General features: G+C 55.1%; 1 protein-coding gene across 1 annotated transcript; it reads left to right on the top strand.

The window, feature by feature from the left end:
* Window positions 1–1,471: 1,471 nt before the first annotated feature.
* LOC144481654 (voltage-gated potassium channel subunit beta-1-like) lies at window positions 1,472–18,222 on the top strand. Its single transcript, XM_078200785.1, has 5 exons — window positions 1,472–1,755; window positions 7,257–7,300; window positions 8,898–8,935; window positions 15,189–15,268; window positions 18,174–18,222. The coding sequence occupies exons 1-5, from the start codon at window positions 1,472–1,474 to the stop codon at window positions 18,220–18,222; spliced, it is 495 nt and encodes a 164-aa protein (XP_078056911.1).
* Window positions 18,223–21,858: the final 3,636 nt, after the last annotated feature.

Below are 21,858 nucleotides of genomic sequence, written 5' to 3'. Positions count from 1 at the left end.
TCCCAGGACAGGTACAGCACGGGGTTAGATACAGAGTAAAGCTCCCTCTACACTGTCCCCCATCAAACACTCCCAGGACAGGTACAGCACGGGGTTAGATACAGAGTAAAGCTCCCTCTGCACTGTCCCCCATCAAACACTCCCAGGACAGGTACAGCACGGGGTTAGATACAGAGTAAAGCTCCCTCTGCACTGTCCCCCATCAAACACTCCCAGGACAGGTACAGCACGGGGTTAGATACAGAGTAAAGCTCCCTATACACTGTCCCCCATCAAACACTCCCAGGACGGGTACAGCACGGGATTAGATACAGAGTAAAGCTCCCTATACACTGTCCCCCATCAAACACTCCCAGGACAGGTACAGCACGGGGTTAGATACAGAGTAAAGCTCCCTATACACTGTCCCCCATCAAACACTCCCAGGACAGGTACAGCACGGGGTTAGATACAAAGTAAAGCTCCCTCTACACTGTCCCCATCAAACACTCCCAGGACAGGTACAGCACGGGGTTAGATACAGAGTAAAGCTCCCTATACACTGTCCCCCATCAAACACTCCCAGGACGGGTACAGCACGGGATTAGATACAGAGTAAAGCTCCCTATACACTGTCCCCCATCAAACACTCCCAGGACAGGTACAGCACGGGATTAGATACAGAGTAAAGCTCCCTATACACTGTCCCCCATCAAACACTCCCAGGACGGGTACAGCACGGGATTAGATACAGAGTAAAGCTCCCTCTACACTGTCCCCATCAAACACTCCCAGGACAGGTACAGCACGGGGTTAGATACAGAGTAAAGCTCCCTCTGCACTGTCCCCCATCAAACACTCCCAGGACAGGTACAGCACGGGGTTAGATACAGAGTAAAGCTCCCTCTACACTGTCCCCATCAAACACTCCCAGGACAGGTACAGCACGGGGTTAGATACAGAGTAAAGCTCCCTCTACACTGTCCCCCATCAAACACTCCCAGGACAGGTACAGCATGGGGTTAGATACAGAGTAAAGCTCCCTCTACACTGTCCCCATCAAACACTCCCAGGACAGGTACAGCACGGGGTTAGATACAGAGTAAAGCTCCCTCTACACTGTCCCATATATTCCGGGGAATTTAAAAAGGGCCAGTGTCCCCCTCCAATTGATCTGTGACGGGTGATGAATGAAGTGTTCATGTAATTCGTTCGTACGCGCTGAGGAGCTGTGCCCGATGTTCTCTATTATCTCAGCGTCATCTGTCAAGGAAGGGATTTTTGCGCTGAGTCTGTCTGGGGTGAGGTCTCACATTTCACTGGTACTGTGGGAGGGTGTGTCACAGCAGGTAGTGTCGCTGCGGGAGTGTGAGACACACACACACAGAGCTGCTGTCCCCTCGTCCTGTCTCACAAGGTTCAAGCACGTGCCAGAGAGAGAGTGAGAGAGGGGGGACTGAGCAGGGGGGGGGGTGGAGAGGGTAGGGCACCAATGGTGGGCTCGCGGTCAGGTGGGGGGGGAGGGGGTGGAGGCGCGGCTGCCGGTCGGGCCAAGTTCTCGGTGGAGGAGCTTTATGGCCTGAATAACAACAAGAAACCCAAGTGCATGGGGCCCCCCATCAAAACGGCCATGGGCAAGAGTTTCGGCGTTCGGGAGGACCAGCTCACCGAGGAGGACAGGAAGGTCCTGGAACAACGGAGGCTGGAGATGTTCCTCCAGGAGTGCCAACTCTCGCTGGACGATACCATCGCTGAGCAGACTGGCATGGTCTACAGGTCAGGACGGTGACTGCAATTTGATTTCTTATTGCCACATGTATTGGGATGAAGTGAAAAGTTCCCATCTTTTTGTTCCCATCTTTCCCATCCCATCATCAGAGCTTTACTCTGTATCTGACCCCGTGCTGTACCTGTCCTGGGAGTGTTTGATGGGGGACAGTGTAGAGGGAGCTTTACTCTGTATCTAACCCGTGTTGTACCTGTCCTGGGAATGTTTGATGGGGACAGTGTAGAGGGAGCTTTACTCTGTATCTAACCCCGTGCTGTACCTGTCCTGGGAGTGTTTGATGGGGGACAGTGTAGAGGGAGCTTTACTCTGTATCTAACCCCGTGCTGTACCTGTCCTGGGAGTGTTTGATGGGGACAGTGTAGAGGGAGCTTTACTCTGTATCTAACCCCGTGCTGTACCTGTCCTGGGAGTGTTTGATGGGGACAGTGTAGAGGGAGCTTTACTCTATATCTAACCCCGTGCTGTACCTGTCCTGGGAGTGTTTGATGGGGACAGTGTAGAGGGAACTTTACTCTGTATCTAACCCCGTGCTGTACCTGTCCTGGGAGTGTTTGATGGGGGACAGTGTAGAGGGAACTTTACTCTGTATCTAACCCCGTGCTGTACCTGTCCTGGGAGTGTTTGATGGGGAGCTTTACTCTGAAGTGAAAAGCATACCGTTCATAGAGTACATAGGGGAGAAGGATTTTATTTATTATTGTCACATGTATTGGGATACAGTGAAAAGTATTGTTTCTTGCGCACTATACAGACAGAGCATACTGTTCATAGAGTACATCGGGAAGTAGGATTTGATTTATTATTGTCACCTGTATTGGGATACATTGAAATGCATTGCTTCTTGCGATACAGACAAAGCATACCGTTCATAAAGTACATAGGGGAGAAGGAAAGGAGAGAGTGCAGAATGTAGTGTTACAGTCATAGCTCGGGTGTAGAGAAAGATCAACTTAATGCAAGGTAGGCTCCAATCAAAAGTCTGACGGCAGCAGGGAAGAAGCTGTTCTTGAGTCGGTTGGTATGAGACCTCAGACTTTTCTATCTTTTCCCGACGGAAGAAGGTGGAAGAGAGAATGTCCGGGGTGCGTGGGGTCCTTGATTATGCCGGCTGCTTTTCCCGAGGCAGCGGGAAGTGTAGACAGAGTCAATGGATGGGAGGCTGGGTTTGCGTGATGGATTGGGCTACATTCACAACCCTTTGTAGTTTCCTGCAGTCTTGGGCAGAGCAGGAGCCCAGACCAAGCTGTGATACAACCAGAAAGAATGCTTTCTATGGGGCATCTGTAGAAGTTGGTGAGAGTCGTAGTGGACGTGCCAAATTTCCTTAGTCTTCTGAGAAAGTAGAGGCGTTGGTGGGGCTTTCTTAACTATAGTGTCGGCATGGGGGGGACCAGGACAGGTTGTTGGTGATCTGGACACCTAAAAACCTGAAGCTCTCGACCCTTTCTACTTTGTCCCCGTTGATGTGGAAAGGGGCGTGTGAGTCAACCACTAATCCTGCTTCCGATCTCCCTCTTCACCCACTATTGGTCTTCAGCTGCCTAGGTGGGGGCCCTAAGCCCAGTAATTCCCTCCCTCAGCACATCTGAAAGACCATAAGACATAGGAGCAGAATTAGGCCACTCGGCCCATCGAGTCTGCTCCCCCATTCAATCATGGCTGATATTTTTCTCGTCCCCATTCTCCTGTCTTTTCCCCATCAGCCCTGATCCCCTTATTAATCAAGAACCTATCTATCTCTGTCTTAAAGACACTCAATGACCCGGCCTCCACAGCCTTCTGCGGCAAAGAGTTCCACAGATTCACCACTCTCTGGCTGAAGAAATACCTCCTCATCTCTGTTTTAAAGGATCGTCCCTTTAGCCTGAGGTTGTGCCCTCTGGTTCTAGTTTTTCCTCCTCGTGGAAACATCCTCTCCACGTCCACTCTATCCAGGCCTCGCAGTATCCTGTAAGTTTCAATAAGATCCCCCCTCATCCTTCTAAACTCCCAACGAGTACAGACCCAGAGTCCTCAACCCGTTCCTCATACGACAAGCTCTTCATTCCAGGGATCATTCTTGTGAACCTCCTCTGGACCCTTTCCAAGGCCAGCACATCCTTCCTTACAATACGGGGCCCAAAACTGCTCACAATACTCCAAATGGGGTCTGACCAGAGCCTTATACAGCCTCAGAAGTACATCCCTGCTCTTGTATTCTAGCCCTCTCGACATGAATGCTAACATTGCATTTGCCTTCCTAACTGCCGACTGAACCTGCACGTTAACCTTAAGAGAATCTTGAACGATGACTCCCAAGTCCCTTTGTGTTTCAGATTTCCGAAGCATTTCCCCAGTTGGAAAATAATCTATGCCTCCATTCCTCCTTCCAAAGTGCAGAACCTCTCACTTTTCCACATTGTATCCCATCTGCCACTTCTTTACCCACTCTCCGAACCTGTCCAAGTCCCTCTGCAGCCCCCCTGCTTCCTCAATACTACCTGTCCCTCTACAGCTCTTTGTATCATCTGCAAACTTAGCAACAGTGCCACAACTCACTGCGGAACTGATTTCAAAATGGCAATCCAGATTTCAATATCATGAGCGGGCCTGGAACAGAAGTCTCCGGGTCCACTAGCATCTCCCCCGACCTCCCTCCCCCCACCAACCCCTCTCCCCCCATGACCAATGCTGGGATAAGTTCAGCGGGGTATTATAACTGATTCCCATGAATGGGGCTAATCCTGCTGGAGGGAAGAGAGGCTATTAAGTCTCCCCAGCCCCATTCCTCTCCCCCCGGGAGGTCGGATGTAAGGGAGAGGGGGGGCTGCCCCTGGGGCAGCGTCAGCCTGGCACTACCGGCCTGGCACCCTGGCACTGCCCAAGGGGGCAAACTGGCAATGCCCACTGGGCATCGGGCAGTGCCAAAGGGGTGATACCAGAGGGGCAGGGGGTGGGCAATTGGCAGGGTGTGGGTGGGGGGGGGGTGAACCGCCACTGCCACTCTGCATTGGGACCGGTGGCAGGGGGAGGGGAGAGGGGGATGACCATCTGGGTAGTGGCGGGGAGAGGGGATTGGGGGCTGCCGGAGTGGGGGGAATTGGGATACCGGGGCTGGCCGATGGTGGGGGGAGAACATCAGGTAGGTCCGGGAGGCCAGCGATCGGGGGGCGGGGAGGGGGGGTTTGTGGGGGATGAGGACACGCGGCCAGCAATGGGGGCTTGTGGGTCCGGCCAGTGATCGGGAAGCTGGCAATAGGAGGCCACTGTGCATGCTCTGATCCCCGCTCTGACAGATCGGCGCGTGTGCAGTGGCTCCCTCAGCGGTATGCTGCCGGCTTCTCCAGCGGGAATAGGCCCCGCCCCTGGATTTCCGGAGCGAATCACGCTCTGCGATGTACAGAGTGCCGGAGATTCTTTCTGGAAATCACGCTAACAAAAAACTCAGCCGGATTTACTCCTGCTTTCCTGCAAATTGGGGACTTGGAATATTTTGGGAAGAATCCCACAGCCTGTAGGTTTTCAAGAAGAACTTAGATATCACTCTTGGGGCAAAGGGGATCAAAGGATATGGGGGGAAGGGGGGGGATCAGGATGTTGAATTCGATGATCAGCCATGATGAAAATGAATGGCGGAACAGACTCGAAGGGCTGAATGGCCTCCTCCTGGCTTCTAGTTTCTATGTTTCTACGTTGGTGTCCATTATGTTCTATGATAAAAGTGCCGTATAAATGGAAGCTTATATTTACTGTTGCATAGAATGACATTGAATTTCCAACACAGGAACAGGCCATTCGGCCCATCTGCACCGTGCTGATGTTTCTGCTCAACGCCAACCCCCTCTCGCACCGCCCCCCCCCGCCATCCCACCCTATCAGCAAATTCTTCTATTCCTTTCTCCCCTCGTCTCTTTATCCAGCTACCCCCTCACTCGCCTTAAATGTCTCAATAATGTTCACCTCGACCACTCCCTGTGGGAGCGAGTCCCACATTCTCCCCGCTCCCCGTGGGAGTGAGCCCCACATTCTCCCCCACTCCCCGTGGGAGCCAGTCCCACATTCTCCCCGACTCCCCGTGGGAGCCAGTCCCACATTCTCCCCACTCCCCGTGGAAGCGAGTCCCACATTCTCCCCCACTCCCCGTGGGAGCGAGTCCCACACTCTCCCCCACTCCCCGTGGGAGCGAGTCCCACATTCTCCCCCACTCCCCGTGGGAGCAAGTCCCACATTCTCCCCCACTCCCCGTGGGAGCCAGTCCCACATTTTCCCCACTCCCCGTGGGAGCGAGTCCCACATTTTCCCCACTCCCCGTGGGAGCGAGTCCCATATTCTCCCCCACTCCCCGTGGGAGCGAGTTCCACTCTCTGAGTAAAGACAATTCTCCTTAAATTTGGGGATTTGTACAGCACAGTTAGATACGGAATAAAGCTCCTTCTACACTGCTCCCATCAAACACTCCCAGGACAGGTACAGCACGGGGTTAGATACAGGGTAAAGCTCCCTCTACACTGTCCTCATCAAACACTCCCAGGACAGGTACAGCATGGGGTTAGATACAGAGTAAAGCTCCCTCTACACTGTCCCCCATCAAACACTCCCAGGACAGGTACAGCACGGGGTTAGATACAGGGTAAAGCTCCCTCTGCACTGTCCCCATCAAACACACCCAGGACAGGTACAGCACAGGGTTAGATACAGAGTAAAGCTCCCTCTACACTGTCCCCATCAAACACTCCCAGGACAGGTACAGCACGGGGTTAGATACAGGGTAAAGCTCCCTCTACACTGTCCCCCATCAAACACTCCCAGGACAGGTACAGCACGGGGTTAGATACAGAGTAAAGCTCCCTCTACACTGTCCCCCATCAAACATTCCCAGGACAGGTACAGCACGGGGTTAGATACAGAGTAAAGCTCCCTCTACACTGTCCCCATCAAACACTCCCAGGACAGGTACAGCACGGGGTTAGATACAGAGTAAAGCTCCCTCTACACTGTCCCCATCAAACACTCCCAGGACAGGTAGAGCACGGGGTTAGATACAGAGTAAAGCTCCCTCTACACTGTCCCCCATCAAACACTCCCAGGACAGGTATAGCACGGGGTTAGATACAGAGTAAAGCTCCCTCAACACTGTCCCCATCAAACACTCCCAGGACAGGTACAGCACGGGGTTAGATACAGAGTAAAGCTCCCTCTACACTGTCCCCCATCAAACATTCCCAGGACAGGGACAGCACGGGGTTAGATACAGAGTAAAGCTCCCTCTACACTGTCCCCATCAAACACTCCCAGGACAGGTACAGCACGGGGTTAGATACAGAGTAAAGCTCCCTCTACACTGTCCCCCATCAAACACTCCCAGGACAGGGACAGCACGGGGTTAGATACAGAGTAAAGCTCCCTCGACGCTGTGCGATTAATTATTCTTTCATTCCACAGCAATTGTTGATCCTCCAGCGGTGGGATTCCTCGTGACCACACAGATTATTTGTTGTATCTTTTGCAGGAATCTGGGGAAATCTGGTCTGCGGGTATCTTGTGTGGGAATCGGTGAGTAAGTGTGAGGATGTGTCTGGGATTCCTGGGTTCGATTCCCGGCTCGGGTCACTGTCTGTGTGGAGTTTGCACATTCTCCTCGTGTCTGCGTGGGTTTCCTCCGGGTGCTCCGGTTTCCTCCCACAGTCCAAAGATGTGCGGGTTAGGTCGATTGGCCGTGCTAAATTGCACCTTAGTGTCCTGAGATGCGTAGGTTGGAGGGATTAGCGGGTAAATATGTAGGGATAGGAGGGTAGGGCCTGGGTGGGATTGTGGTCGGTGCAGACTCGATGGGCCGAATGGCCCTCTTTCTGCACTGCAGGATTCTATGATTCTATGATTCAGCTTGAGCGATGGGGACTCGCATTCTGGGCGTCAGTGATGGTCCTGGGATGAGGCGGATCAGAGGGTCAGTGCTGAGGGAGTGCCGCACTGTCAGAGGGTCAGTGCTGAGGGAGCGCCGCACTGTCAGAGGGTCAGTGCTGAGGGAGTGCTGCACTGTCAGAGGGTCAGTGCTGAGGGAGTGCCGCACTGTCAGAGGGTCAGTGCTGAGGGAGTGCCGCACTGTCAGAGGGTCAGTACTGAGGGAATGCCGCACTGTCAGAGGGTCAGTGCTGAGGGAGTGCCGCACTGTCAGAGGGTCAGTGCTGAGGGAGTGCCGCACTGTCAGAGGGTCAGTGCTGAGGGAGTGCCGCACTGTCAGAGGGTCAGTACTGAGGGAGTGCCACACTGTCAGAGGGTCAGTGGTGAGGGAGTGCCGCACTGTCAGAGGGTCAGTGCTGAGGGAGTGCCGCACTGTCAGAGGGTCAGTGCTGAGGGAGTGCCGCACTGTCAGAGGGTCAGTGCTGAGGGAGTGCCGCACTGTCAGAGGGTCAGTACTGAGGAAGTGCCGCACTGTCAGAGGGTCAGTGCTGAGGGAGTGCCGCACTGTCAGAGGGTCAGTGCTGAGGGAGTGCCGCACTGTCAGAGGGTCAGTACTGAGGGAGTGCCACACTGTCAGAGGGTCAGTGTTGAGGGAGTGCCGCACTGTCAGAGGGTCAGTGCTGAGGGAGTGCCGCACTGTCAGAGGGTCAGTACTGAGTGAGTGCCGCACTGTCAGAGGGTCAGTACTGAGGGAGTGCCGCACTGTCAGAGGGTCAGTACTGAGGGAGCGCCGCACTGTCAGAGGTTCAGTGCTGAGGGAGTGCCGCACTGTCAGAGGGTCAGTACTGAGGGAGTGCCGCACTGTCAGAGGGTCAGTACTGAGGGAGTGCCGCACTGTCAGAGGGTCAGTACTGAGGGAGTGCCGCACTGTCAGAGGGTCAGTGCTGAGGGAGTGCCGCACTGTCAGAGGGTCAGTGCTGAGGGAGTGCCGCACTGTCAGAGGGTCAGTGCTGAGGGAGTGCCGCACTGTCAGAGGGTCAGTGCTGAGGGAGTGCCGCACTGTCAGAGGGTCAGTGCTGAGGGAGTGCCGCACTGTCAGAGGGTCAGTGCTGAGGGAGTGCCGCACTGTCAGAGGGTCAGTGCTGAGGGAGTGCCGCACTGTGTGTGTTTCCATGAGTGTGTGAGTTGGATCTCTCCCTCCGTTTCCATGGTAACTGGGAAAGTGTTGACCTGTTTATTTGGCTTCCAGGAAGTTGGATTACGATTGGCTCTCAGATCCCTGAGGAGGTGAGCACTTCACACGTTCGGACACCCGGTAACGAAGCTCCTTCCCCCAGGCTTTACTGCTCTGGTTGACCAGTCTGCACAGAAAGTGGCCATTCAGTCCACCCTGTTCGTGCTAGCTCCCTCTCTCTCTGCAGGAACAAATCAGTACGTCCCATTCCCCCACCCTTTCTGTCGCCCGGAGATATCTTCACCGAGAATCCCATTCCCTCCCCGAGGTCTCGAGTGAATCTGCCTCCAGGTCTCTGTCTCTCTCTGTCTCTCAGGAAACACGCTCCAGATCCCAACCACTCGCCACGCGGGAAGATCTTACCTCGCGTTATCATCGCTGCTTTGCCAAGTACCTTCTATCCCCTCTCCAACCCAGGTTCACGGAATTGTTACGGGGAAGAAGGAGACCATTCAGCCCATCGAGTCTGCACTGACCCTCTGACAGAGTGCCTTTCCCAGGCCCTCTCCCACGCCTTATCCACGTAACCCGCACACTTACCCTGGCCAATCCCCCAACCTGCACATCTTTGGACACTAAGGGGCAATTTAGCATGGCCAATCCACCTAACCCGCACATCTTTGGACACTAAGGGACAATTTAGCACGGCCAATCCACCTAACCCGCACATCTTTGGACACGAAGGGACAATTTAGCATGGCCAATCCCCCAACCTACACATCTTTGGACACTAAGGGACAATTTAGCATGGCCAATCCACCTAACCTGCACATCTTTGGACACTAAGGGACAATTTAGCATGGCCAATCCACCTAACCTGCACATCTTTGGACACTAAGGGACAATTTAGCATGGCCAATCCACCTAACCTGCACATCTTTGGACACTAAGGGACAATTTAGCATGGCCAATCCACCTAACCTGCACATCTTTGGACACTAAGGGACAATTTAGCATGGCCAATCCACCTAGCCTGCACATCTTTGGATACTAAGGGGCAATTTAGCATGGCCAATCCACCTAACCTGCACATCTTTGGATACTAAGGGGCAATTTAGCATGGCCAATCCACCTAACCTGCACATCTTTGGACACTAAGGGACAATTTAGCATAGCCAATCCACCTAGCCTGCACATCTTTGGACACTAAGGGACAATTTCGCATGGCCAATCCACCTAACCTGCACATCTTTGGACACTAAGGGACAATTTAGCACGGCCAATCCACCTAACCCACACATCTTTGGACACTAAGGGACAATTTAGCACGGCCAATCCACCTAACCCACACATCTTTGGACACTAAGGGACAATTTTGCATGGCCAATCCACCTAACCTGCACATCTTTGGACACTAAGGGACAATTTTGCATGGCCAATCCACCTAACCTGCACATCTTTGGACACTAAGGGACAATTTAGCATGGCCAATCCACCTAACCCGCACATCTTTGGAGTGTGGGAGGAAACCGGAGCACCCGAAGGAAACCACCATGTTTGACACTCTGCCAATCTCTTTTCCCCATTTTTAACATTTTTATATCTGGCAAAGAGGAATGTTGAAAGAAAATGACCAGAAAAAGCCCCCAATCTTTCTTCAATGTCCCGGTGATGTTTCCCCAGGGCGGGACACAGTTGTGAGCCTGGAGATTGTTCTGTTCCACGAGGCTCCAGGGCCAGTGCTGGGGGGTGGGCAGCCCGGCCTCCCACTCTCAGACTAGTGAGGACACGAACCCCTCCCTATTCAGCCCCGTGTTCCTGTCTCCTCAGATCAGTCCAATCCCCCCCCGCCGCACCAAACACCACATCAAACCCCAGACCAGGCCCCAGACCAGGCCCCAGACCAGACCCCAGACCAGACCCCAGACCAGACCCCAGACCACACTCCAGACCAGACTCCAGACCAGACCCCAGACCAGAGCCCAGACCACACTCCAGACCAGACTCCAGACCAGACCCCAGACCAGACTCCAGACCAGACTCCAGACCAGAGCCCAGACCAGAGCCCAGACCAGAGCCCAGACCAGACCCCAGACCAGACGCCAGACCAGACCCCAGACCAGACTCCAGACCAGAGCCCAGACCAGACCCCAGACCAGACTCCAGACCAGACCCCAGACCAGAGCCCAGGCCAGACCCCAGACCAGACCCCAGACCAGACCCCAGACCAGACCCCAGACCAGACCCCAGACCAGATCCCAGACTAAACTCCAGACCAGACCCCATATCAGACTCCAGACCAGACACCCGCACCAGACCCCAGACCAGACCCCAGACCAGACCCCAGACCAGATCCCAGACTAAACTCCAGACCAGACCCCAGACCAGACCCCAGACCAGACACCCGCACCAGACCCCAGACCAGACCCCAGACCAGACCCCAGAGCAGACTCCAGACCAGACCCCAGACTAAACCCCAGACCAGACTTCAGACTAGACTCCAGACCAGACCCCAGACCAGACCCCAGAGCAGACCCCAGACCAGACCCCAAACCAGACCCCAGAGCAGACCCCAGACCAGACCCCAGAGCAGACCCCAGACCAGACCCCAGAGCAGACCCCAGACCAGACCCCAAACCAGACCCCAGAGCAGACCCCAGACCAGATCCCAGACCAGACCCCAGACCAGACCCCAGACCAGACCCCAGAGCACACTCCAGACCAGACCCCAGACCAGACCCCAGACCAGACCCCAGACCAGACCCCAGACCAGACCCCCGCACCAGACCCCAGACCAGAGTCCAAACCCTCGCTGGTAAATATTTAAATGTTTCTCCAATTTCTGTTTAAAAGGTAAGCTGGATACCAACCGCCCCCCCCCCGCCGCCCCGCCCCCCCGCCCCCCCGCCCCCCGCCCCCCGCCCCCCCGCGCCCCCGCCCCCCCGCGCCCCCGCCCCCCCGCCCCCAGACCCCCCACCCCCCCGCCCCCCAGACCCCCCCCCGCCCCCCCGCCCCCCCACCCTCAGACCCCCCGCCCCCCCGCCCCCCCGCCCCCCACCCTCAGACCCCCCGCCCCCCGCCCTCAGACCCCCCGCCCCCCCGCCCCCCCGCCCCCCCGCCCCCCCGCCCCCCCGCCCTCAGACCCCCCCCCGCACCCCCCGCCCCCCCGCCCCCCCGCCCCCCCACCCTCAGACCCCCCGCCCCCCAGACCCCCCCCCGCCCCCCCGCCCCCCAGTCCCCCTCCTTCCTCTCCCCGCTCCCCCTCTCCCTCCCCCCACTCCCCCTTCTCCCCTGCCCGCCCCCCTCACCCCCACGGCCACCCTCGATCACTCGATCCCTCACTCTCACTCCGGCCTCACTCTCACTCGGTCCCTCACTCTCACTCGGTCCCTCACACTCACTCGGTCCCTCACACTCACTCGGTCCCTCACACTCACTCGGTCCCTCACTCCCACTCGGTGCCTCACTCTCACTCGGTCCCTCACTCTCACTCTGGCCTCACTCTCACTCGGACCCTCACTCTCACTCAGTCCCTCACTCTCACTCAGTCCCTCACTCTCACTCTAGCCTCACCCTCACGGTCCCTCACACTCACTCGGTCCCTCACTCCCACTCCATCCCTCACTCCCACTCGGTCCCTCACTCTCACTCGGTCCCTCACTCTCACTCCGTCCCTCACTCTCACTCCGTCCCTCACTCCCACTCGGTCCCTCACACTCACTCGGTCCCTCACTCCCACTCGGTGCCTCACTCTCACTCGGTCCCTCACTCTCACTCTGGCCTCACTCTCACTCGGACCCTCACTCTCACTCAGTCCCTCACACTCACTCAGTCCCTCACTCTCACTCTAGCCTCACCCTCACGGTCCCTCACTCTCACTCGGTCCCTCACTCCCACTCCGTCCCTCACTCTCACTCGGTCCCTCACTCACACTCGGTGCCTCACTCACACTCGGTCCCTCACCCTCACTCAGTCCCTCACCCTCACTCGGTCCCTCACTCTCACTCGGTCTATCACTCTCACTCTGCCCACACTCTCACACCTGCCTCACTCTCACTCGGTCCCTCACTCTCACTCTGTCCCACACTCTCACTCGGTCCTCACTCTCACTCAGTCCCTCACCTCACTCCGGCCTCACTCTCACTCGGTCCCTCACTCTCACTCTGTCCCTCACTCTCACTCGGTCCCTCACTCTCACTCGGTCCCTCACCTCACTCCGGCCTCACTCTCACTCGTTCCCTCACTCTCACTCCGGCCTCACACTCACTCGGTCCCTCACTCCGGCCTCACTCTCACTCTTTGCCTCACTCTCACTCCGGCCTCACACTCACTCCGGCCTCACTCTCACTCGGTCCCTCACTCTCACTCGGTCCCTCACTTTCACTCGGTCCCTCACTCGGTCCCTCATTCTCACTCGGTCCCTCACCCTCACTCGGTCTCTCACTCGGTGCCTCACCCTCACTCGGTGCCTCACTCTCACTCGGTCCCTCACTCTCACTCGGTCCCTTACTCTCACTCTGGCCTCACTCTCACTCTAGCCTCACCCTCACGGTCCCTCGCTCTCACTCGGTCCCTCACTCTCACTCGGTCCCTCACTCCCACTCCGTCCCTCACTCCCACTCCGTCCCTCACTCCCACTCGGTCCCTCACACTCACTCGGTCCCTCACTCCCACTCGGTGCCTCACTCTCACTCGGTGCCTCACTCTCACTCGGACCCTCACTCTCACTCAGTCCCTCACTTCACTCAGTCCCTCACTTCACTCAGTCCCTCACTCTCACTCTAGCCTCACCCTCACGGTCCCTCACTCGGTCCCTCACTCCCACTCCGTCCCTCACTCTCACTCGGTCCCTCACTCACACTCGGTGCCTCACTCACACTCGGTCCCTCACTCTCACTCTGTCCCACACTCTCACTCGGTCCCTCACTCTCACTCGGTCCCTCACCTCACTCCGGCCTCACTCTCACTCGGTCCCTCACTCTCACTCTGTCCCTCACTCTCACTCGGTCCCTCACTCTCACTCGGTCCCTCACCTCACTCCGGCCTCACTCTCACTCGTTCCCTCACTCTCACTCCGGCCTCACTCTCACTCCGGCCTCACACTCACTCGGTCCCTCACTCTCACTCGGTCCCTCACTCCGGCCTCACTCTCACTCTTTGCCTCACACTCACTCCGGCCTCACACTCACTCCGGCCTCACTCTCACTCGGTCCCTCACTCTCACTCGGTCCCTCACTTTCACTCGGTCCCTCACCCTCACTCGGTCCCTCATTCTCACTCGGTCCCTCACCCTCACTCGGTCTCTCACTCGGTCCCTCACTCTCACTCGGTCCCTCACTCTCACTCGGTCCCTCACTCTCACTCGGTCCCTCACTCTCACTCTGGCCTCACTCTCACTCGGTGTCTCACTCTCACTCGGTCCCTCACTCTCACTCGGTCCCTCACTCTCACTCGGTCCCTCACTCTCACTCGGTCCCTCACTCCGGCCTCACTCTCACTCTGGCCTCACTCTCACTCCGGCCTCACTCTCACTCGGTCCCTCACTCTCACTCGGTCCCTCACTCTCACTCGGTGCCTCACTCTCACTCGGTGCCTCACTCTCACTCGGTCCCTCACTCTCACTCGGTCCCTCACTCTCACTCCGGCCTCACTCTCACTCGGTCCCTCACTGTCACTCGGTTCCTCACTCTCACTTGGTCCCTCACTCTCACTCGGTCCCTCACTCTCACTCGGTGCCTCACTCTCACTCTGGCCTCACTCTCACTCAGTCCCTCCCTCTCACTCGGTCCCTCGCTCTCACTCAGTCTCTCACTCTCACTCCAGCCTCACTCTCACTCGGTGCCTCGCTCTCACTCGGTCCCTCACTCTCACTCGGTCCCTCACTCTCACTCCGGCCTCACTCTCACTCGGTCCCTCACTCTCACTCGGTCCCTCACTCTCACTCGGTCCCTCACTCTCACTCTGGCCTCACTCTCACTCGGTGCCTCACTCTCACTCGGTCCCTCACTCTCACTCGGTCCCTCACTCTCACTCGGTCCCTCACTCTCACTCGGTCCCTCACTCTCACTCGGTCCCTCACTCTCACTCTGGCCTCACTCTCACTCGGTGCCTCACTCTCACTCGGTCCCTCACTCTCACTCGGTCCCTCACTCTCACTCGGTCCCTCACTCTCACTCGGTCCCTCACTCTCACTCCGGCCTCACTCTCACTCTGGCCTCACTCTCACTCCGGCCTCACTCTCACTCCGGCCTCACTCTCACTCCGGCCTCACTCTCTCTCCGGCCTCACTCTCACTCCGGCCTCACTCTCACTCCGGCCTCACTCTCACTCGGTGCCTCACTCTCACTCCGGCCTCCCTCCCCGCAGGCAGCCGAGGACATCCTGACCGTCGCCTACGAGAATGGGGTCAACCTCTTCGATACCTCGGAGCTCTACGCATCCGGCAAGTACGTCACGCGGAATTCTACCCGGTTTTCCTAATCGGGGAGTCGGGCCTGCACGGGGACTGTCGCTCTCGCCCTGTCGCGGGGGGAGGCGGCGTGGGCGGGGGGGGGGGGGCTTCGTAGGCCCTGCGAGTCACCAAGGCCGAGAAAGTGGCCTTTCCGTTGTGACTCCTCACCCCCCCAACACGCACCCCAGATACAACCACCCCGCGCCACACTTCCTCGCTGCTGTGAGGCCTACTAAGGCCTCAAATCCAGGCTCTGAATCTCACATCAGCCCAAATCAAAGCACGTGACCAAAATATTGGGAAAGGACAAGTGAGGAACATGCAAGCCTCAGGTTCCTTGTGTCTTCAAAGATGGGGCCACCGCACTTGGCCTCCTGTCACCACTAAGACAGGTTCCCCCCTGCTGCCCCTGAGGGAGCGGGCACCGTTGCCGGAAACCGGTGGAAAACATCCCCAGGGGAGGCAGTGGCAGAGTGGTATTGTCACTGGATGAGTAATCCAGAGTTCGAGGGTGAAGGCTCTGGGGGACCCGGGTTCGAATCCCACCACGGCAGAGGGTGACATTTGAATTCAATAAAAATCTGGAATTGAAAGTCCAATGGAAACCATTGTCACAGAATGATACAATCCTTATCGCACAGGAGGAGGCCATTCAGCCCATCGAGACTGCACCGACCACAATCCCACCCACGCCCTATCCCCATAACACCAGACGTTTAGTCCCCCTGACACTAAGGGGCAATTTAGCATGGCCAATCCACCTAACCCGCACATCTTTGGACACTAAGGGGCAATTTAGCATGGCCAATCCACCTAACCCACACATCTTTGGACAATAAGGGGCAATTTAGCATGGCGAGTCCACCCAACCTGCACATCTTTGGACACTAAGGGGCAATTTAGCATGGCCAATCCACCTAACCCACACATCTTTGGACACTAAGGGGCAATTTAGCATGGCCAATCCACCTAACCCACACATCTTTGGACAATAAGGGGCAATTTAGCATGGCCAATCCAGCTAACCCGCACATGTTTGGACACTAAGGGGCAATTTAGCATGGCCAACCCACCAAACCTGCACATCTTCGGACACTAAGGGGCAATTTAGCATGGCCAATCCAACAAACCTGTTCATCTTCGGACACTAAGGGACAATTTAGCATGGCCAATCCACCTAACCTACACATCTTTGAACACTAAGGGGCAATTTAGCATGGCCAATCCACCTAACTTACACATCTTTGAACACTAAGGGGCAATTTAGTATGGCCAATCCACCTAACCTGCATATCTTTGAACACTAAGGGGCAATTTAGCATGGCCAATCCACCTAACCTACACATCTTTGAACACTAAGGGGCAATTTAGCATGGCCAATCCACCTAACCTACACATCTTTGGACACTAAGGGGCAATTTAGCATGGCCAATCCACCTAACCTACACATCTTTGGACACTAAGGGGCAATTTAGCATGGCCAATCCACCTAACCTACACATCTTTGAACACTAAGGGGCAATTTAGCATGGCCAATCCACCTAACCTACACATCTTTGAACACTAAGGGGCAATTTAGTATGGCCAATCCACCTAACCTGCATATCTTTGAACACTAAGGGGCAATTTAGCATGGCCAATCCACCTAACCTACACATCTTTGAACACTAAGGGGCAATTTAGTATGGCCAATCCACCTAACCTGCATATCTTTGAACACTAAGGGGCAATTTAGCATGGCCAATCCACCTAACCTACACATCTTTGAACACTAAGGGGCAATTTAGCATGGCCAATCCACCTAACCTGCATATCTTTGAACACTAAGGGGCAATTTAGCATGGCCAATCCACCTAACCTACACATCTTTGAACACTAAGGGGCAATTTAGCATGGCCAATCCACCTAACCTACACATCTTTGAACACTAAGGGGCAATTTAGCACGGCCAATCCACCTAACCTGCATATCTTTGAACACTAAGGAGCAATTTAGCATGGCCAATCCACCTAACCCGCACATCTTTGAACACTAAGGAGCAATTTAGCATGGCCAATCCACCTAACCCGCACATCTTTGAACACTAAGGAGCAATTTAGCATGGCCAATCCACCTAACCTGCATATCTTTGAACACTAAGGAGCAATTTAGCACGGCCAATCCACCTAACCTGCATATCTTTGAACACTAAGGAGCAATTTAGCATGGCCAATCCACCTAACCCGCACATCTTTGAACACTAAGGAGCAATTTAGCACGGCCAATCCACCTAACCTGCATATCTTTGAACACTAAGGAGCAATTTAGCACGGCCAATCCACCTAACCTGCATATCTTTGAACACTAAGGAGCAATTTAGCATGGCCAATCCACCTAACCGACTCGTCCTTCTTACTGTTGAAGGAAACCGGAGCACCCGGAGGAAACCCACGCAGACACGGGGAGAACGTGCAGACTCGGTTGTTGTAGAAGCCCGCCTGGTTCACATAATGTCCTTTAGGGAAGGAAATCTGCCGTCCTTACCCGGTCTGGCCTACATGTGACTCCAGAGCCCTTGGAGGACAGCAGTGTCGTTGACTGGCAGTTGTCCTCCAAGGGCAACTAGGGATGGGCAATAAAGCTGGGCCCAACCAGCGATGCCCACACCCCATACAGTGAACAAAAGTATAGCCTGGCACAGGGATGCTAAGTTACTTCGCCGTGTGTACAGGCTGAAGAGAGTGGGGGGGGGGGCGAGTCCATATCAGGGTACCTGCACCCGACCCCTCACCCCCATTTTCCCTGTGCTGCCACCGAGGGCCCCAGTCCCAAGTCACGGGCCTAGCGAGCGAAGGCCTTAATTCTGGGGTCGCAGTGCCAATGGATGCCGCTGATAATTTGTTTATTTTCTCTCTCTCCAGGGCTGAGGTGACACTGGGGAACATCATTAAGAAGAAAGGCTGGAGGTAGGGATGATTTACCTGAGGGGCCTCTCGTAATCTCCTTTGGAATTTGGGCAGGCACGGTGGCACAGCGGGTTAGCGCTGCTGCCTCACAGCGCCAGGGACCCCGGGTTCGATTCCCGGCCTCGGGTCACTGTCTGTGTGGAGCCTGCACGTTCTCCCCGTGTCTGCGTGGGTTTCCTCCGGGTGCTCCGGTTTCCTCCCAGGCTGGCACTGCCCAGGGGGCACACCTCCCCTTAGCCCCCAACCTCCTGCAGGAGGGGTGGGGGGGGGGAGGTGGTCTCTATGACCTCTGTCTCCTCCAGCGGGGTCGGGCCGCCAGTTCCCCGCAAGTGGGGAGCAGGAGTAAACCCCACTGGAATGAACCACGACTGGCGGGTGGGGGGGAGATGCTCACAGGCCTGGGACTGAAGTAATTCCCAGCCCAGGGGTGATGAGCCAGAGATGCGTGGAGGGTGTGGCGCCCAGCGGGGAGCCCCCTAAACGGCCTCCGCTGACTCTGGTGATTTAGCGCTTTGGATCAGGAATCGGCTAGCTGTAAGGAGACAGAGGGTGGTGGTTGATGGGAAATGTTCATCCTGGAGTTCAGTTACTAGTGGTGTACCGCAAGGATCTGTTTTGGGGCCACTGCTGTTTGTCATTTTTATAAATGACCTGGATGAGGGCGTGGAAGGATGGATTAGTAAATTTGCGGATGACACTAAAGTCGGTGGAGTTGTGGACAGTGCGGAGGGAAGTGGCAGGTTATAGAGGGACACAGATAAGCTGCAGAGCTGGGCTGAGAGGTGGCAAATGGAGTTTAATGCGGAAAAGTGTGAGGTGATTCACTTTGGAAGGAGTAACAGGATTACAGAGTACTGGGCTAATGGTAAGATACTTGGTAGTGTGGATGAACAGAGGGATCTGGGTGTCCATGTGCAGAGATCCCTGAAAGTTGGCACCCAGGTTGATAGGGTTGTTAAGAAGGTGTACGGAGTGTTCGCTTTTATTGGTAGAGGGGTTGAGTTTCGGAGCCAGGAGGTCATGCTGCAACTGTACAAAACTCTGGTGCAGCCGCATTTGGAGTATTGCGTACAGTTCTGGTCGCCGCATTATAGGAAGGATGTGGGAGCATTGGAAAGGGTGCAGAGATTTACTAGGATGTTGTCTGGTATGGTGGGAAGACCTTATGAGGAAAGGCTGAGGGACTTGAGGCTGTTTTCGTTAGAGAGAAGAAGGTTAAGAGGTGACTTAATAGAGGCATACAAGATGATCAGAGGATTAGATAGGGTGGATAGTGAGAGCCTTTTTCCTCGGATGGTGTTGGCTAGCACGAGGGGACATAGCTTTAAATTGAGGGGTGATAGATATAGGACAGATGTTAGAGGTAGGTTCTTTACTCAGAGAGTAGTAAGGGTGTGGAATGCCCTACCTGCAGCAGTAGTGGACTCGCCAACATGAAGGGCATTTAAATGGTCATTGGATAAACATATGGATGATATTGGAATAGTGTAGGTTAGATGGGCTTTAGATTGGTTTCAATGGTCGGCGCAACATCGAGGGCCGAAGGGCCTGTCCTGCGCTGTAATGTTCTATGTTCTATGTTCTATGACATCCCCCATCCCCGCTGCATGCTGGGAGAATCGCCCCCATTATTTCAGTGGAGGCAGTACAGAGAAGGTTCACTCGGATGGTCCCCAGTTATGGAGGGATTATCTTCAGGAGCAAAGGGTAAACGGGTTGGGACTCTACCCATTGGAATTAAGAAGAATGAGAGGTGATCTCATTGGAACTTGGAGGATTCTTAAGGGGCTTTGACAGGGTAAATGCTGAGAGGGTGTTTCCCCTCATGGGAGAGTCCAGGACCAGGGGGCATCGTCTCAGAATAAAGGGGCTCCAATTGAAGACTGAGATGAGGAGGAATTTCTTCTCTCCGAGGGTTGTGAGTCTTTGGAACTCCTTGCCACAGTGAGCTGTGGGAGCAGAGACCTTGTGTACATTCAACAGATAGATAGATCAGTGAGGAAATACAGGGGTACGGGGAAAGGGCAGGAAAGTGGGCCTGAGGGATGTTGGATCAGCCACGATCCTATTGAATGGTGGGGCAGACCCGAGGGGGCGAATGGCCTACTCCTGTTCCTATTCCTTACGGTCTTAACACAAGCCCCCCGCCCCCCCTCACCGGGCCTTCAATCCTCCTTCTTCAATGCTACCGTGGGCAATCACCCAGCAACCACAAGAGGCAGATCTCAGGAGCCATGTGGAGACGATAGAGCAATGGGTTAATGGAATAGCTCTGCCAATGAGTGACGTAGACAATGATGTATTGGTGATGTCAGCAGTCACATGCTAGATTCCCAGGAGAGAGGGTGGGAAAACTCTACTCGGGAGAGATGTACCTACTCTGTAACCTTTGTAAGGGTTTAGGGTTTAGATGGTAATAGGTTAATTCGAATAGCTATGCTAATGAGTGATCCAAAGAATCCCCACAGTGCAGAAGGAGGCCATTTGGCCCATCGAGTCTGCACCAATCACAATCCCACCCAGGCCATTTTCCCATTTACCCTGCTAATCCCCATTTTCCCATTTACCCCGCTAATCCCCCTGACAGCAAGGGGCAAGTTAGCACAGCCAATCAACCTAACCTGCACATATTTGGACTGTTGGAGGAAACCGGAGCACCCGGAGGAAACCCACGCAGACACGGGGAGAATGTGCAAACTCCACACAGACAGTGACCCAAGCCGGGAATCGAACCCGGGTCCCTGACGCAGTGAGGCAGCAGAGCTAACCACTGTGCCACCGTGCCACCCTTATGTAGACATTGATGTATTGGTGACGTCAGCAGTCATGTGCTAGATTCCCGGGAGAGAGGTTGGGAAAATCTGTAAAATAAAATTTATTTATTAGTGTCACGGGTAGGCTCACATTAACACCGCAATGAAGTTACTGTGAAATTCCTGTAGTCGCCACACTCCGGCGCCTGTTCGGGTAACACTGAGGGAGAATTTAGCACGGCCAAGGCACCCGAACCAGCACGTCTTACAGACTGAAATCATAGAAATCATAGAAACCTTACAGCACAGAAAGAGGCCATTCGACCCATCGAGTCTGCACCGACCACAATCCCACCCAGGCCCCACCCCCATATCCCTACATATTTACCCGCTAATCCCTCTAACCTACGCATCTCAGGACACTAAGGGGCAATTTTTAGCACGGCCAATCAACCGAACCCGCACATCTTTGGACTGTGGGAGGAAACCGGAGCACCCGGAGGAAACCCACGCAGACACGGGGAGAACGTGCAGACTCCGCACAGACAGTGACCCGAGCCGGGATTCGAACCCGGGCCCCTGGCGCTGTGAGGCTGCAGTGCCAACCCGCTGTGCTGCTGTGCTGAAGAGTGATGTACCTACTCTGTAAGCTTTGGAAGATTTTAGGGTTTAGATTTGGAAAACCCTTCTGGATAAAGGCCCTACGCATTCCAAAGCACTCGGCCTGACAAGGTATGGATAAGTATTATGTACAAGTCAAGTAGAATTTATTAAGCTAGTCAGGTTCCTCAAAGCAAAGAAGGCAACAGTGAAGTTTCACATCGCTCAGGTTCCCAGGAGTCCAGGCAACATCGTTCTCCCGCTCTCGGTGAAGTGATGTTGAAGAG

The sequence above is a fragment of the Mustelus asterias genome, chromosome 31, assembly GCF_964213995.1.
Source record: "Mustelus asterias chromosome 31, sMusAst1.hap1.1, whole genome shotgun sequence".
Lineage (NCBI taxonomy): Eukaryota > Metazoa > Chordata > Chondrichthyes > Carcharhiniformes > Triakidae > Mustelus > Mustelus asterias.
This window is presented reverse-complemented; position numbering and strand designations above follow the sequence as displayed.

Excerpts from the sequence above, each read along its gene's own strand:
- LOC144481654 (XM_078200785.1), top strand. The coding sequence starts at position 1,472 with ATGGTGGGCTCGCGGTCAGGTGGGGGGGGAGGGGGTGGAGGCGCGGCT. Across the intron at positions 1,756-7,256 it reads CAGACTGGCATGGTCTACAG|GAATCTGGGGAAATCTGGTC; the intron begins GTCAGGACGGTG and ends TATCTTTTGCAG. Across the intron at positions 7,301-8,897 it reads GGTATCTTGTGTGGGAATCG|GAAGTTGGATTACGATTGGC; the intron begins GTGAGTAAGTGT and ends TTTGGCTTCCAG.